The sequence below is a fragment of the Mus caroli genome, chromosome 18 (assembly GCF_900094665.2).
Source record: "Mus caroli chromosome 18, CAROLI_EIJ_v1.1, whole genome shotgun sequence".
NCBI lineage: Eukaryota > Metazoa > Chordata > Mammalia > Rodentia > Muridae > Mus > Mus caroli.
The window spans coordinates 32597578-32611724 of NC_034587.1; the positions used below are offsets into that span (position 1 = coordinate 32597578).

A 14147-nucleotide genomic window follows, 5' to 3' on the forward strand; every position below is an offset into this window, starting at 1 on the left:
ATCATTGTGTATTTACAAGATAAGATGGACTTAAAAATTAATTAGTTAAAGGTATGTAAGGATCTGTAGCCAAGAGCAGGAGACATACTTTAAAAACAAACAAAAATCCACAAAGCCATTTCAAGTTAATGCGCTTGTCTCGGAGCCAGTGCTGGGAGTGGGCTGAGTCTGTCTAGATCAGTTCCAAGTGAAGGCAGAAGACCCAGGTCCCAGGGCAAAGCTAACACCCTGACTCGGACTCCAGAACCCTGCGTGCTGAGATCGCAAGCAGCAAGGAAGAGGCAGGCGGATGTCTCAACCTAGCAGGTACTAAGGTCTTGCTTTTGTACATTCTGTAGATCCCTTTGCAGAGGGAAACAGATTTTTTAAAAACAGCAATGGAAAACTTATAATCTTTGCCTTTCCATTTTTCAAATCTTTTAAAAATTACTCATGCTTTTCTATGCTAACTAAATTACAAAAAGAAAATATTATTGTCTGAGAAGGGAAATTCAATTGTACTTCCCCAAAAAACAGAGAAATGTAAGGTTAAGTGGGTTTTCATCCACAGAAGATAAGGAACCTGGAACAATTTCTAAGTTCCTTACAGACCTACATGATACCCAGATCAAAGGTGATGCTGGGGAGGTCTAAATCCCTGGCCACAGGCACCGATCTTAAACCTAGGCTCCCAGATACATCTTCTCCTGGCTTCCCCTCTGATGGGTGGCAGGCACGTTTGCTTTTCCTCCCGTCTCCCACTCCCATGGAGTGCGCATCTGTAAGGCAGACTCCCCTGCATCACAACCTCCTTTGTGCTGCAGCTGTCATCCTGCCCCTCCCTCCTTATTTTTAAACTTATACATTTTACTGCTTTATGTATATGAGTGTCTCTCCTGTATGTATGCATGTGCACCATGTGTGTGCCTGCTGCTCACAGAGCTCAGAAGAGAGAACTGAATTCCTTGGGTCTGCAGTTACAAAAGGCTGTGAACAACCATGTGGGTGCTGGGGATCAAGCCAGGGTCCTCTGCAGGAAGCAGCAAGCACTCTTCATTACTGTGAAGTCATAGAACTTGACATAGAAGTCAGCAAAGATCTCATGGGTCTGAAAACACTTCTGGATTCATAGGACCAACAGCAGTCAAGACAGAGATATGAGCCGGGCACGGTGGCACATGCGAGGCAGAGGCAGGTGGATTTCTGAGTTCGAGGCAAGCCTGGTCTACAGAGTGAGTTCCAGGACAGCCAGGGCTACAAAGAGAAACCCTNTCTCGAAAAACAAAACAAAACAAAACAAAACAAAACAAAAAATCTAGATTCCTAGGACTCACAAGATTGAAAGACAAAACAGTCCTCATAAAGTGTGCTCTATCTGTGCACCACAGCATGCACCACCCATAACTCTACAACATAAACATATAAATGTGTTTAAAACATGTTTAAGAGTGAAGGACTATTTTGAACCAACACACAAACTGCCAAGACCTAATGCTGCCCTTTTTAAGATTCTCCTGGTGTTCAAGGAAAAGAGCCAAGAGACAGACCCGGGCAAGAGGGACTGGGAGAAGACAAGCAGGGAGAACCTGGATTACTGAGCACTGTCAAAGAGGATTCTTTCAGGACCACCAGGACTGAACTGGGAATACACAGAAGTGCTGTGTGACAGTCCCTGGGTATTCTGTGAACTCAGGGTCTACCTCAGTAGTATTCCCTCCTCATGTGAGCTGTGTCAGTGAGCCCTCCCAGAAGTTAGGGCACAAATTCTCCAGCTTTCCCTCTTATACCTTAGCCTGTGCAGTGATTTCGGGCTAGGGAAACTGCTGTCATCCTCTTGACCCATCCAGATTCTATGTTTAAAAAACCGGAGGCCCCCAAACGAATACATTTGTGACATTTAAAAAAGACAAAGATTCAGGCTTCTTCCTCTCCTGTCTGTCTTATTTGAAAAAAAAAAAATAAGGTTTGTTTTTATTTTATGTGCATGAGTGTTTTATCTGCAAGCATGTCTGTGTATCACATGTGTGCACTGCCTGCAGAGGCCAGAAGGTGGCATCAGACTTCCCAGAACTGGAGCTAAAAACAGCTGTCATGTGGGTGTTGAAAACTGAACCCAGGTCATCTGCAAGAACAGACAGTGCTTTTAACCACTGAGCCATCTCTCCATTGATCTCTATTTTAAAAACAAAAAACAAAACAAAACAGAGCTTTGTATTGTAGCTCATTGTTAAGTGAGCTCCGGGTAATAATCTCCTCGATTCCACAATTCCTCCAAATAAGGAGAACACTGGATCCTAACCTAAAACAGACACCCAAAAACAAAACCAGAAATGCTCTGCGAAGTTTTTAAAAATAGCATATAAATAGTTTTAATTTGTCATAAATAGCTTCTTAAATTATTTTACAATATTACTATTCCATGCCTACTATAAAAGTTTTCAGGTACAATCATTCTCTCCTGGCAAAACCTAACTAGAAAGACTGTCACATACCAGTTCATCCTTTGAGTTCTCCATCTCGGTCCCCTCCTTGAATTTGGCCAGTGCACTCTTGAGGTCCTGAGATGTGTATGTGTTGGTGTTGATGTCCAGCCTGTCCACAGAGAAGCTGAGAGTCAGAAGGGGTGCACTTCTCCAAGAAAGACAGCAGTTATGAGTGACTGGCACCCAGAGAGAGGAAGCTTGGCCAGGCCAGTTCTAACTCTTAGCATACTGTCAAACCTCTGCCTTAGGGCAGCCAGAATCCAACTTGTTAACTGTAATTGAGCCAAATAAGTTGTTTTTGTTGTTGTTGTTGTTGCTGCTGTTGCTGTTGTTTTCATGAGACAGAAGGAAAAAGCACTGGGCAAACAGAGGCTAACCCTGGAAGCACGTGTCCTAGCAGAGCCCTGAGAAGCAAAGATTTAAGACACAGGAGTAAGAGGTACCCTCGTCTATAATCTTCAGAAACCTGAGACTTCCAAAATGTTCCAGACTTGATTTGACAAACCAACTTGTCTTAGATAATGAAATGGGTAGATTCACACATTAAAGCCAATGTCTGAGCACAGAGGTATATGCCAATCTAACAATGAACATCATCCAGATCTGAGAGACCTAGGAGTAGAACCAACCATCACCTTCTATAGTCATCTTCCAAGAGGCTGGAGTAAAGGAACCAGTGTGGCAGTAAGATCCTTCCACACCCCCCAGAGCTGTTCAGGCTCAGCCAGCATCTGAACCGGAGAAAGCGCATCTTAGGTGGAGTGAACAGAGGCAAGAGCATGAGCTGGGCAGACAAATGGTAGTGCACTGACACAGCCAGACCACAGCTGCGATTAAGTTAAAGACAGAACAGGATGTTTTGTTTATTCACAGCTGATATTGTATTGGTTGAGAGGCAGAGTGCACCGACATTCCAATTCTTCACCCCACCCCCACCCCCCAGACAGGGTTTCTCAGTATAACCAGCCCTGGCTGTCCTGGACTCGTTTTGAAGACCAGGCTGGCCTTGAACTCATAGAGATTTACCTCTGCCTCCCGAGTGCTGGTATTAAAGGTATTCACCACATGCCTGCTGACATTCCAATTCTTAACACATGTGCCTGAACTCTGAAGAGCCACACACTGGTTCTCTTTTAACTTAGACCAGTAATGTTCCAGCCACAAACTTGGCAGGTTTTCCCTAAGACCTCACTTAACAACCAAACACTGATAACCCTCAGTCCCACAGGCTCACAATTTCATGCCACACACAGTACATTCACATTGTCCATCATTCACAGCACATTATCACAACTGTAACAAACATGGGCTTCTCTGACCAGAGACATTACAGTTCTGAGAGGGCAAGGAGCAAGGAAGGAGTGACTTTTAGTAAATGGTTCTACTAGAAACATAAGACCTTAAATAAATCTTAAATATTCTAGACACAAATGCTTGACTAAGACTAAATTGCTGTTTTGTATGCTTTATATTGTAGGATATGAAACTAGTCCCCTCTATGGAATGTTATGGTGACACCTCCCCGCTCCCTGAGATAGTCACAGCCTCTCTTGACTCAGGATCCTGGTATTTTCAGGTTATACCATCCTCATCTTCATCCTCCTCCTCATCATCATCATCATCACCACCACCATCAAGCAGCAAATGATTTACACTTAAAAATGGGATGAAGTGGGATTTCCCCTCACCTTTTAAGTGTTTCCAGAGCTACTAAAAAACTCTCATTTACAAAAGAGTTGATAAAACATCCTCTGGATGGTACAGGAAGAGAGCAAGGACCACTGATAGACACGCTGCACAGGCAGTTGGGTGCGGCTTCTCTCTCGGCTTCAGAGGCAGACTCTGGCTGTCACTGTCCTCTGGGTGTCTTCAGCAGCAGATCTTCAGCCTGTTGGGTCTTTGCTCCCCGATTCCCTCATTTGTACTGTTTTGTCCGATGATTTATTCCTTCCTACAGCCTTTTCCCTACTTTATGTCCACCTCAGCAGGGGTGAGCTTGGCCAACAGTCTTGAGGAGTGGCATTGGGCTCCACCTTTGCCACTCATCCATGTTAACCTTCTTGGGCATTGTGGTGGAGCAGGGTGGGAGGTGCACAGAGATGCACTGCCCAGCTGCCACGCCGGCACACGGTCTAGCCTCCACCACCCGGAACTGCTTAGGTGCTGGTGCTGGGCGAACAGGACTGAGCAGACATTTCAAAGGAAAGGCAGGAACGGCTGCCACCCTGCTCTGTTCCAGGTCCATCAGGTCTCAACTGTATTACACAGATGTATGCTCAGGGCCCTCCTCATTATCCCAAGCTTTGGTTCATCATAGAGTCTTTAGGGCTCTATTTAGGGTTAAATGCTCATTTTCTCTAAATCTTAGACTCCAACTAATTCACTATAGCTAACCACTCCCATTTCTTGAGCACTAACTTATGTGTCAGCAAGGGGCTACTCCTTTAAAGGTGTTTTTCGCTCAAGTGATTACCATAATCTCGCAAAGTAAGAGAGAGATCAGGTTCTCTCTCCACTGCCAAGCACATGAAGATAACACTGCTGTCCCCATCCACGGGGAGCTAAGGAGTCGGGAGCTGTAGGAGGAGCAGATTCTTCTCTTCCTCTTCCTCCTCCTCTACTTGTTAAAAAAAAAAAAATCCCATTTTGCCTTGCATCAAATTCTTGCCCAGCACATCAGAGGCAGAGGTCAACCTGGTCTACATTGCAAGTTCCAGATCAAACAAAACAAAACAAAAGACAGGGTGCCTCACTAGGAAACTCAAGCTAGCCTGGAACATTGTAATTAGACAAGGCTGGCCTCTAAGCTGGACTTGAAGCTATTCTGCATCTTTGCCTCCTAAGGGCTGTCTTCTTTTTCATTATTTTTTCATTTTTACATTAGCATTTGCTCTAATGTCGATTCTGTTCTTACCAGGCTGCTAATACTGTTCTGGTTTTGTTGTTTCTTTGGGGTAGGGGACAAGGTCTCTTATCCCAAGCTGGACTCAAACATGCCATGAAGCCCTGAGTACAGTCCTACACTTCCAATCCTCCTGGTTTTATGTAGTGCTTGTGATGGCCCCACCAACTTTCGTGCATACAGGCAAGCACTCTACCAAGTGAGCTACATTCCCCAGCCCCACAGCTGTCCAACATTGCTCATTATAGTTAATTACCAACGATTGGTAATCAAACCTTTATGTTCCTCCAGCACCCAGCACATTCTCAGTCTGCCCTCCCTCTTCTGACTCTTCTGGCTCCTTCCAAGCTCATCTGACTCCTCATTCCTCGCATCTCTTTAATGATTCCTTGTCTACCTGCACCCTACATGCTATAATGCCTCGTGGCTAGGTCCTGAAGAACCTTCTTTTTTCTCTCTCTAGAGACATTAAAATAGTTCTCTGACAGTGATGCCCACACTAAAACCCGTAGCTCAAACCCCTTCCTTATAACAGCAAGATCTTATGCAATGACATGCTAGGGTCAATCTTGATTTTCATAATTAATTTTAAACTTAACTTCATGAAGAAATACCTAGGAGATTGATAAAGCATAACTGTGTGTATCTGTAAAGGAATTTTTAGTGGCAATTAGATCAGGAGGGCCCTGCCCTAAGGGCTTAAAATCTTTTTCTTTTTCTTTCTTTTTTTTTTTTTTTAAAGATTTATTTATTTTATGTATGAGTACAATTGTAGCTATCTTCAACACACCAGAAGAGGGCGTCAGATCCCATTACTATGTGGTTGCTGAGAATAGAACTCAGGACCTATGGAAGAGCAGTCAGTGCTCTTAGCCAATGAGCCATCTCTCCAGCCCGGGCTTAAATTCTTGATGGATTCTTAATACAATGGCATTTGGGAGAGGTGATGGAATAGAAGGTAGGTCCTAGTTCAAGAAAGAGGGCCACTGTGAGGGAGGCATGCCTTGGGGCTGCTTCTTCCTGCCATGATAATGTGACACTTCTGAAACTTTGAGCCCAAAAAAGAAATTCCTCATTTCTCTCAGTGTTTGCTCACAGCAAAGGGGAAATTGGCTAGTTATTAACTTTCCTTCTCTGGCCTCGGATGTTTGTTGCTAAAAACAACAAACTATGGTACAGGTTTGGTGCATGGCATGCATGTGGCAGTTAGAGGACACTCTTCAGGGGTTCTCTGGTTCTGTCCTTCCACCATACTAGCCCTGGGGATAAAACCCAGGTTTTCAGACTTGGCAGGAAATGCCTTTACCCTCTGAGCCAGCCAGCTAGCCCATCAAGTGAGTCTCAAATACCTCAAACTTATTTAATAAAAACATCATTCATGATACTTATCTCTAAAAAAAAAATGGCACAACTGTTACATTTCTATTTAAAAACAAAAAAAATAACACCTCTGAGGACCCAGGGGCTTAACCCCAAATGAGGCCTATCCAAGTCTTCTTCACACCCTTCCATCTCTACATCCAACTCAGCAAGTCCTTCAGCTCACTTCTAAACTATCCAGAGGGAAACCCTGGACTTAGTCACCACCATGTCTTGTCTGATCTACTGAAATAGCATGCTTCTTCTTTCCCTATTTCCAGTCTCTTATCCAGATACTATGGTTATTTCTTTCTTTTCTTTTTTTTTTCTAGAATTAATTTTTTTTATTAGGTATTTTCCTCATTTACATTTCCAATGCTATCCAAAAAGTCCCCAATACACTCCCCCCTCCACTCCCCTACCCACCCACTCCCACTTTTTGGCCCTGGTGTTCCCCTGTACTGGGGGCATATAAAGTTTGCAAGTACTATGGTTATTTCTTAAGCTATTCTAAGTCACTCTCTTGCCTAAAATGCTCTGGTCCATTCTACTACAATTAAATTGATACCATCCAGAATGTTCCCTAATGCTCCACACACTGCACCATCTCACACGCATCTGCCTCTCCAGTCTCATCTCCTGTGTCTTGAATCATTTCCCTGACAAACCTGGGGTCCCTTTTGTGCCACCTGCCTGAAATGCTATAATTCCTAAACTTACAAGGCTAATTCGTTGTAGGATTTGAATTCTCTTTCTTTAGCTTTCAGTCCAAATATGTTGCTGAGGCCTTCCTTCCTAAATCACCCTATCTAACATGGTCTCCTGCAGAGACTCATTACCTTGGCTCATCACTTCTCTACAACTTATTATAATTTGTAATGATCTTACTCATATGTTTATCTTCTTGGTTGTTTGCCTGCCAACCTGCACAAGGCCTCCGCTCACCTTATGGAGGCGACCCCTTGCATCTGCTTCTGCTGTTTCCCCAGTGCCTGCCACACAGGCACTCCATAGTCTTGTGAAATGAATCAGTGCAGCAGGAAACAGTTTGTCACGGGCACCTCTCTTCACCACTGCACCATACACAGCATGGCCAATGCCCAACCCAAGACGGTACAACTCAGATTCAGTAAAGGTTGTTTTTCCTTCCTCTAATGTAGAAGGAGGTTTCAGAGAACATTGCAAAGCCAAGAGACGTTTGTTCTATGAAGACTCTAACAGGATGAAAAATACAACTTTTATGGTTTTTATGCCTAAAACTATGCTTGAAGCCAGGCAGTGCCAAGAGCACTCTCTGAGACAACCCTAAGGCAGGTCTCTGCATAGGCCTAGAGCCCACAAGCATTATAGATCTTAGTAGCAACCTAGCCAGCAGGACTAGTGGAAAGCTAATCTCTGCAGCACAGTGGTTTACTGACTCACCTGAAATCTGATAGAAAGCTGCAAGCCTTGTCTTCCAAAGCACACCATAAGATAACTGAAATAACTGCTGCTTTCTGGATGCTGGCTCCTATGCCTCTGCTCCCTGGCCACTGCTGAGCAGCCAGGAAGATATTGTGAAGTAGAACTGGAAGAAGGTAGGGGGAGGCTCAGACAGAAAAGCTGTTAACAGCTGAGAGAGAAGAGGAAATGTCCCAGCATATCCTAGAGGCCATTCCAGGGCAACACTCTCAGAAACAGTCCAAAGGAGGAAAGCAAAGAGGAAAAGTGGAACAAGTGTGTCTCCTTACGGTGTCTCTACATCCAACATGGAAGGCTTTTGCTCTCAAAGGAGCAAGGGCCACCCAGTGAGTGCTCCTACTGTAGACCTACTGTCAGCAGGGTGGACAGGGTGCACAAAACAATAAACCAACACCCCTGAATTATCAAGTGCCTAGGTCAGTACTCTCAAGACACTGGAGTTGGCTTTTTCATTAAAATAAGAATCAGACTGCATGTGAGAGAGAGAAGAGTTCAAAGCGCCTTGACTCACTGAAGTTTATGTGCATGATGCCTTCTGGAGGCAGGAAAAGGTTAGCACGGCTGTCGAATTATATCTGATTACTCTTATGTGACTATGAGACAGGAACAATTGTATGATTTGGACAACTGCAAGTGCAGGCCTAATACAGAGACGGGGAGAAGGAAAGAACTTGCCCAGTTTGGGATGACAACAGATGTCTCCATCGTAACATGAATTAGAATTTTCTAAATGTAAAAACTGCCCAGATCTGCCATGCTGCTTTGTAGGGTGAGTAACTTAACTAAACAAACACATGACCTTTGGTCAGGTGCGTCAAGAAAAAGGGTCTAGAAGTCCTTGCCAACCACATCAAGTTTCCTTTCTTCTCATTCAGGAGATACCAAGCAAGAACAACTTGTTAATTCAAGGCAATTAAGAAGAAAAATAGAAACTGTTAATTCTCTAAAATCAAATCCCTCAAACTGGTTATTAAAAAGTTAGGAAACCTATAACCATGAGGGAATGTGGTGGCTTCTACTCACATACCACGAGGAAGCCTATTTTAACACTGACTAACAAGAGGAAAAGTTAGTCTGAATTAAAGACTTTTAAAGGCAATTTTATTGTTCACCAAGGAAGTATCACTGCAAAGCAGAAGGCCTAACAGGCTTGTTTTAATGACTAGATGACTCATCTGTAATCAGCGCATTAATTGTTGGGATTCAAATGGGTGCTCTTAAAGTACTGGGGAAACAGCCTCTCTTTTAAAGAAGGTTAAACATTCCCCCTATAGCCTTTTTAAAAGATCTATTTTCTTTGCAAGATATTTCTTTCCAAAGACTGTGGAGGCAAACTTCCATAAAACCCTGACAATTTTATCACAAATTCTACACTGTTAAATCTCAAATAAAAATTATAATGCACATAGCTGGTCATGGTAACACATGCCTTTGTTCCCAGCACTTGGTAGACAAAGGCATATCTTTGAAGTTAAGACCAACCTGGTCTACAGACTGAGTCCCAGGATAGCCAGGGCTACACAGAAAAACCCTGTCTCAAAAAAACAAAAAAACAAAAACAAAACAAACAAACAAAAAAACAAAAAACAAGAAAACAAAAACTGGCCACTAATGAATTTGGGTAGCATTGCTAGTATTTCCAAATCAATGTAGTCACTCAGCCTCCTGGTCCTAAGAACAATATACTACCTTCTGCCTCTTTTAAATCCTTTCAGATTATTTTGAAATTTGTCTTCTTGTTGGAGCTTCACCTCGTTTACTCCAGTCTGTAGGTTCATTCGCACATGGGATCCTGCAGGAACAGCCTGACCTGAAAGTCAAGAAGAGAAAAGTTGCATGGGGTAGAGGAACCTTGGTAGGACACTGGGGTAGAATACCTGGATAACATGCCAAAAGGACTGAGCACTTCTTGCAGATCAGAGTACCATGTCCAGTTTACCTTCTTGACCCAGAGCACGCTCTCTCTCTCTCTCTCTCTCTCTCTCTCTCTCTCTCTCTCTCTCTCTCTCTCTCTCTCTCTCTCTCTCTCTCTCTCTCTCTCCTGACTCCCCCATTCTGTTCACACTGACTCCTTTTACTGTTATAACAGAATCTGTAAGACCCAAGGCAAGGTGGCCATCATCTCAAGATCAACATCTGCTTAAGAGAATGTGATAATCATGTCTACTTTGTGCTTTGTATCTTCTGTGAATTTGGCTAATAAGCTATGTTGTTATATGCACTGGGAAAATGGTGCGTAGCTCCTCAACTAACCATCAAGACATTATTGTCTTTTTCTGTAACACCCTTCTTGCCCCTGCCAAGGCAGTCCCACAGCATTCAAGATATCCTACAATGCTAGTAAGCATTGTAGCTTATCGCCCTCCTTTTTAAAACCAGGCTCTTTCCCTGCTCACAAAACTGTATGTCTTCTTTTTGGATTTCCACAGCCTGTAAGGTACATAAAATATGTGGCCAATAACAGTTATGAATAAGAAAAGGGAAGCCAGGATGCATGGTGGTGCATGCCTTTAGTCCTAGAACTTGGGAGGTAAACAAAGGGACCTATCTCTGAGTTCAAGACCAGCTTGGTCAGTTTTAGGGCTACACAGAGAAGCCCTGCCTCAAAAAAAAAAAAAAAAAAAAAAAAAAGTAAATGAAAATAAATACACACACACACATACATACATACGTAGCTACTGGAAGGCAGCAGGACACAAAAAGCCAAGGAAGCAGGTAGCAGAGCTAAGAGAAACTGAAAAACTACACCCACTTATCTCAGAGGAACAGATCCATTAGCGGGGGAAACAAGTGTTGGGAATGGATGGGCTATGTGTTTGAATGCACGAACGTACTCAGGGATAGATGACAAGCAACTATGCACTATCACATAGTACAAGTGGAATATTATATTCATTCATTCAATCATTCACAGAAAATGCATTTACCAGGCAACTACTACACAACAGACCTGCATGGCACCTCTAGGAATATAAAAATAATATTTTCTAGGCATAAGAAAATAATTTTTTAAACTATATATAGACTCATCATATAAGCCAGCTAGCCTAGAACTCACTATGTACCCCAGGCTGGCCTTGAACTCTTGATCCTCCTGCCTGGGCCTCCTAAGTGCTGGGATTACAGTCCCATACCATAACATCCCACACAAAGATGAATATCAATGGCTGCAGGATTGAACATTTCATAGACGGTACATTTTAGGAACTGGAAATTTTTTGAAGCAAAAATGATGCTTCTAGACCTGTACTGTGTACAGACCTGGACAGTTTACAGGTTAGGACAGCTTAGTGCTGCTGAGACAGAATAGGCTAGTCCTTAATGCTCCCTGTTTTTCAAAGGTCTGTCAGATGATCCTGAGCCAGAAGGCTGAAGACTGATGCTCCAGCTTCCTGACTTTCTGGGGCTATATGGGTAGGCAGCTGTCTCTACAACTTGTCTTAACTCTGGAAGCTCTGTTAGGCTTCCTATATCTTTAGATAGTGTTGGTCATTCTCGGATTTCTGATGGGGTTGAAAGACTACTTATAGTCTCATAGCCAACCCAGGCTATTTAACATTGAGAGAACAGATTTGAGAGAATGGTTTTCAGATGGCAAACAATCTAAAGCCAGGACATACGTCAGGTGTAGAATCGTAAGTCTTTTAGTTAGGGCACATGACAGTGTTCTATTTTATTGACAAAAATGACGAACTGTTAGGTCTATCTTGTACTTTGTAAATTACAAAATGGTAATAGTGTGCTCAATTTATATTTGAGAGAAAAGTATTGTTTCTTATTAGAACAGAAAGGGGGAAGTGTTGTGGATGGCCCTGGTGATGCCTGTATTTGGATGTTAATTCTGATTTCCCAGAAGGAGTCACATACTCAGGTGACTTCTTTTGAACCTTCCCTCAAATGAATAAAGGGACCAATCACTGGACAAGGAGGCAGGACTTCTGGGTTGGACAGAGGAAGAGAGAAAACAGGAGAGAGTTAGGGCCTTTTTGGACAGGGATAGTGAGAAGGCAAGATGTAGCTACTAGTGTCTCCCTGCTTATATGATGAATCCTGGTGGATTTGACACTGAAGAATTAGATTTATTATGGCTTATAAGATTAGGATTGTGCCAGAAATTGAGATACCATTGTTTCTGACCAAAAAAAAAAAAAAAAAGCTTCCAAAACTGGGAGTAAGTACACATCTCTAATCCTGGAATTCAGGAGGTAAAAGCATGAGATGATTGAGAACTTTTATGAAAGAAAGAAAGAAAGTAAGTAAGTCAGTCAGTCAGTCCATCCCAATACTTGGATTTTGCCTCTGTTTCCTCGGCCAGAGGATAGCCTGCATGTTGGCACTGAGTTTGATTCAGGAACACAAAATGGAAAACAGGCACGGTAATAATGCCAGTAATGCTAATACTCAGAGCCTGAGGCAGGAGGATTTGGAGTTTAAGGATAGCCTGGCTACTCAGTGAGTGTGAGGACACCCTGAGCTACATAGTAAGACCTTTAAATAAGAAGTGCAATCTACCCAGACACTATTGTGGATGCCAACAAGTGCTTGCTAACAGGAGCCTAATATAGCTGTCTCTTGAGAGGCTCTGCCAGTGTCTGACAAATATAGAGGTGGATGCTCTTAGCCAACCATTGGAATGAGCACAGGGTCCCCAATAGAGGAGCTAGAGAAAGGACCCAAAGAGCTGAAGGGGTTTGCAGTCCCATAGGAGGAACAACAATATGAACCAACCAGTACCCCCCTTCCCCCCAGAGCTCCCACGGCTCCATCTGCATATATAACAGAGGATGGCCTTGTCAGTCATCAATGGGAGAAAAGGGTCTTGGTCCTGTGAAGGCTATATGCCCCAGTGTAGGGGAATGCCAGGAAGCAGGAGTGGGTGAACTGGTGAGCAGGAGGAGGGGGGAGGGGAGGGGGGTTTTCAGAAGGGAAACCAGGAAAGGGGACACCATTTGAAATGTAAATAAAGAAAATATCTAAAAAAAAAAAAAATCCTTATAAGAAAAAAGCTTAGTACAAGCTCTCTCAGGACGGCCACATGCACCCAGAGTCTAAAGAGTACTGTCCCAGCAAGAGTGAAGCTTTCTCAGTACTAGCGCCACTGTGGCAGATTCTGTGGCGCCACTCTGGCTGCTCTGCCTCCAGCCAAGGCACCAGGGAAACAGCACCCTGGGATGTGCCTTCCCCTGCCTGCCATTCCACTGCAGCAAGGAGTGTCTGAGGCTCTGGCTGAAACACACACAACCTACAGTACATCTAATGATCTCTTGACAAAAGGATGCTCAAGTCAGGGCAGAGAAATCCTTCCTTCCATGGAGGAGCTGTTAAGGAACTGTGCCTGGGATCCATCCACACTGGGGAAAGACATCCGAAATGAAGGAGCCCCGTGTGCAACAGTGCTCGTGATCCAGGGAAAGGCTGGACCCAGACGACTGGGAAGCTGTGGGGCTCCTATGCTGCTGCTCTGTCCTGGGACAGAGAATTCAGACTAATGAGTTAAGTATGATGGCACATACCTGTAATCCCAGCACTTGTGAGGCGAGGGCAGGGGAACTGCCACAAGTTCCAGGCCAGTCCGGGCTTCGTGGTGAGTTCTAGGCCAGTATAGGCCTGAGTAAGACTGTCACAGGAAAAATAAAAACAAACAAAAGTCCTAATGACCTAAGATGGTTTCAAAGAGTGGGGAGGCTAAATTCTGGCAAAAATAGAGAAGTGGCAACTTCTATTCCTCACAGGGAATTCTTTAGTATCCCTCTCTGAACATAGAGGGGAGAGACTACGTCACCCAAAGAGATCTCAGACTATCAAAACAAACAGCACAACCCAAAATAGCAGTTTTTTCTCAGCTATACACAACACAGACCACCCTGGATTTGCACTCCTGCTTTGCCATTTCCAAAACCTTCTCTCTCCTCTCTCCTCTCTCTCCTCTCTCCCCTCTCTCCCCTCTCTCCCCTCTCTCCCCT

General features: G+C 43.7%; 1 protein-coding gene across 3 annotated transcripts in view; it reads right to left on the bottom strand.

Annotated features, from left to right (window-relative positions):
* Nucleotides 1-14147, bottom strand: part of Sil1 (SIL1 nucleotide exchange factor) — a 240190-nt gene that overhangs the window by 70421 nt on the left and 155622 nt on the right. For all 3 annotated transcript variants that reach the window (XM_021150502.1, XM_021150503.2, XM_021150504.2), the window contains 2 exons: nucleotides 9874-9994; nucleotides 2472-2571 (listed from right to left, as the gene is read on the bottom strand). In XM_021150502.1, the coding sequence (XP_021006161.1) occupies nucleotides 2472-2571; nucleotides 9874-9994 (221 nt within the window). The remainder of the gene's footprint in view (nucleotides 1-2471; nucleotides 2572-9873; nucleotides 9995-14147) is intronic.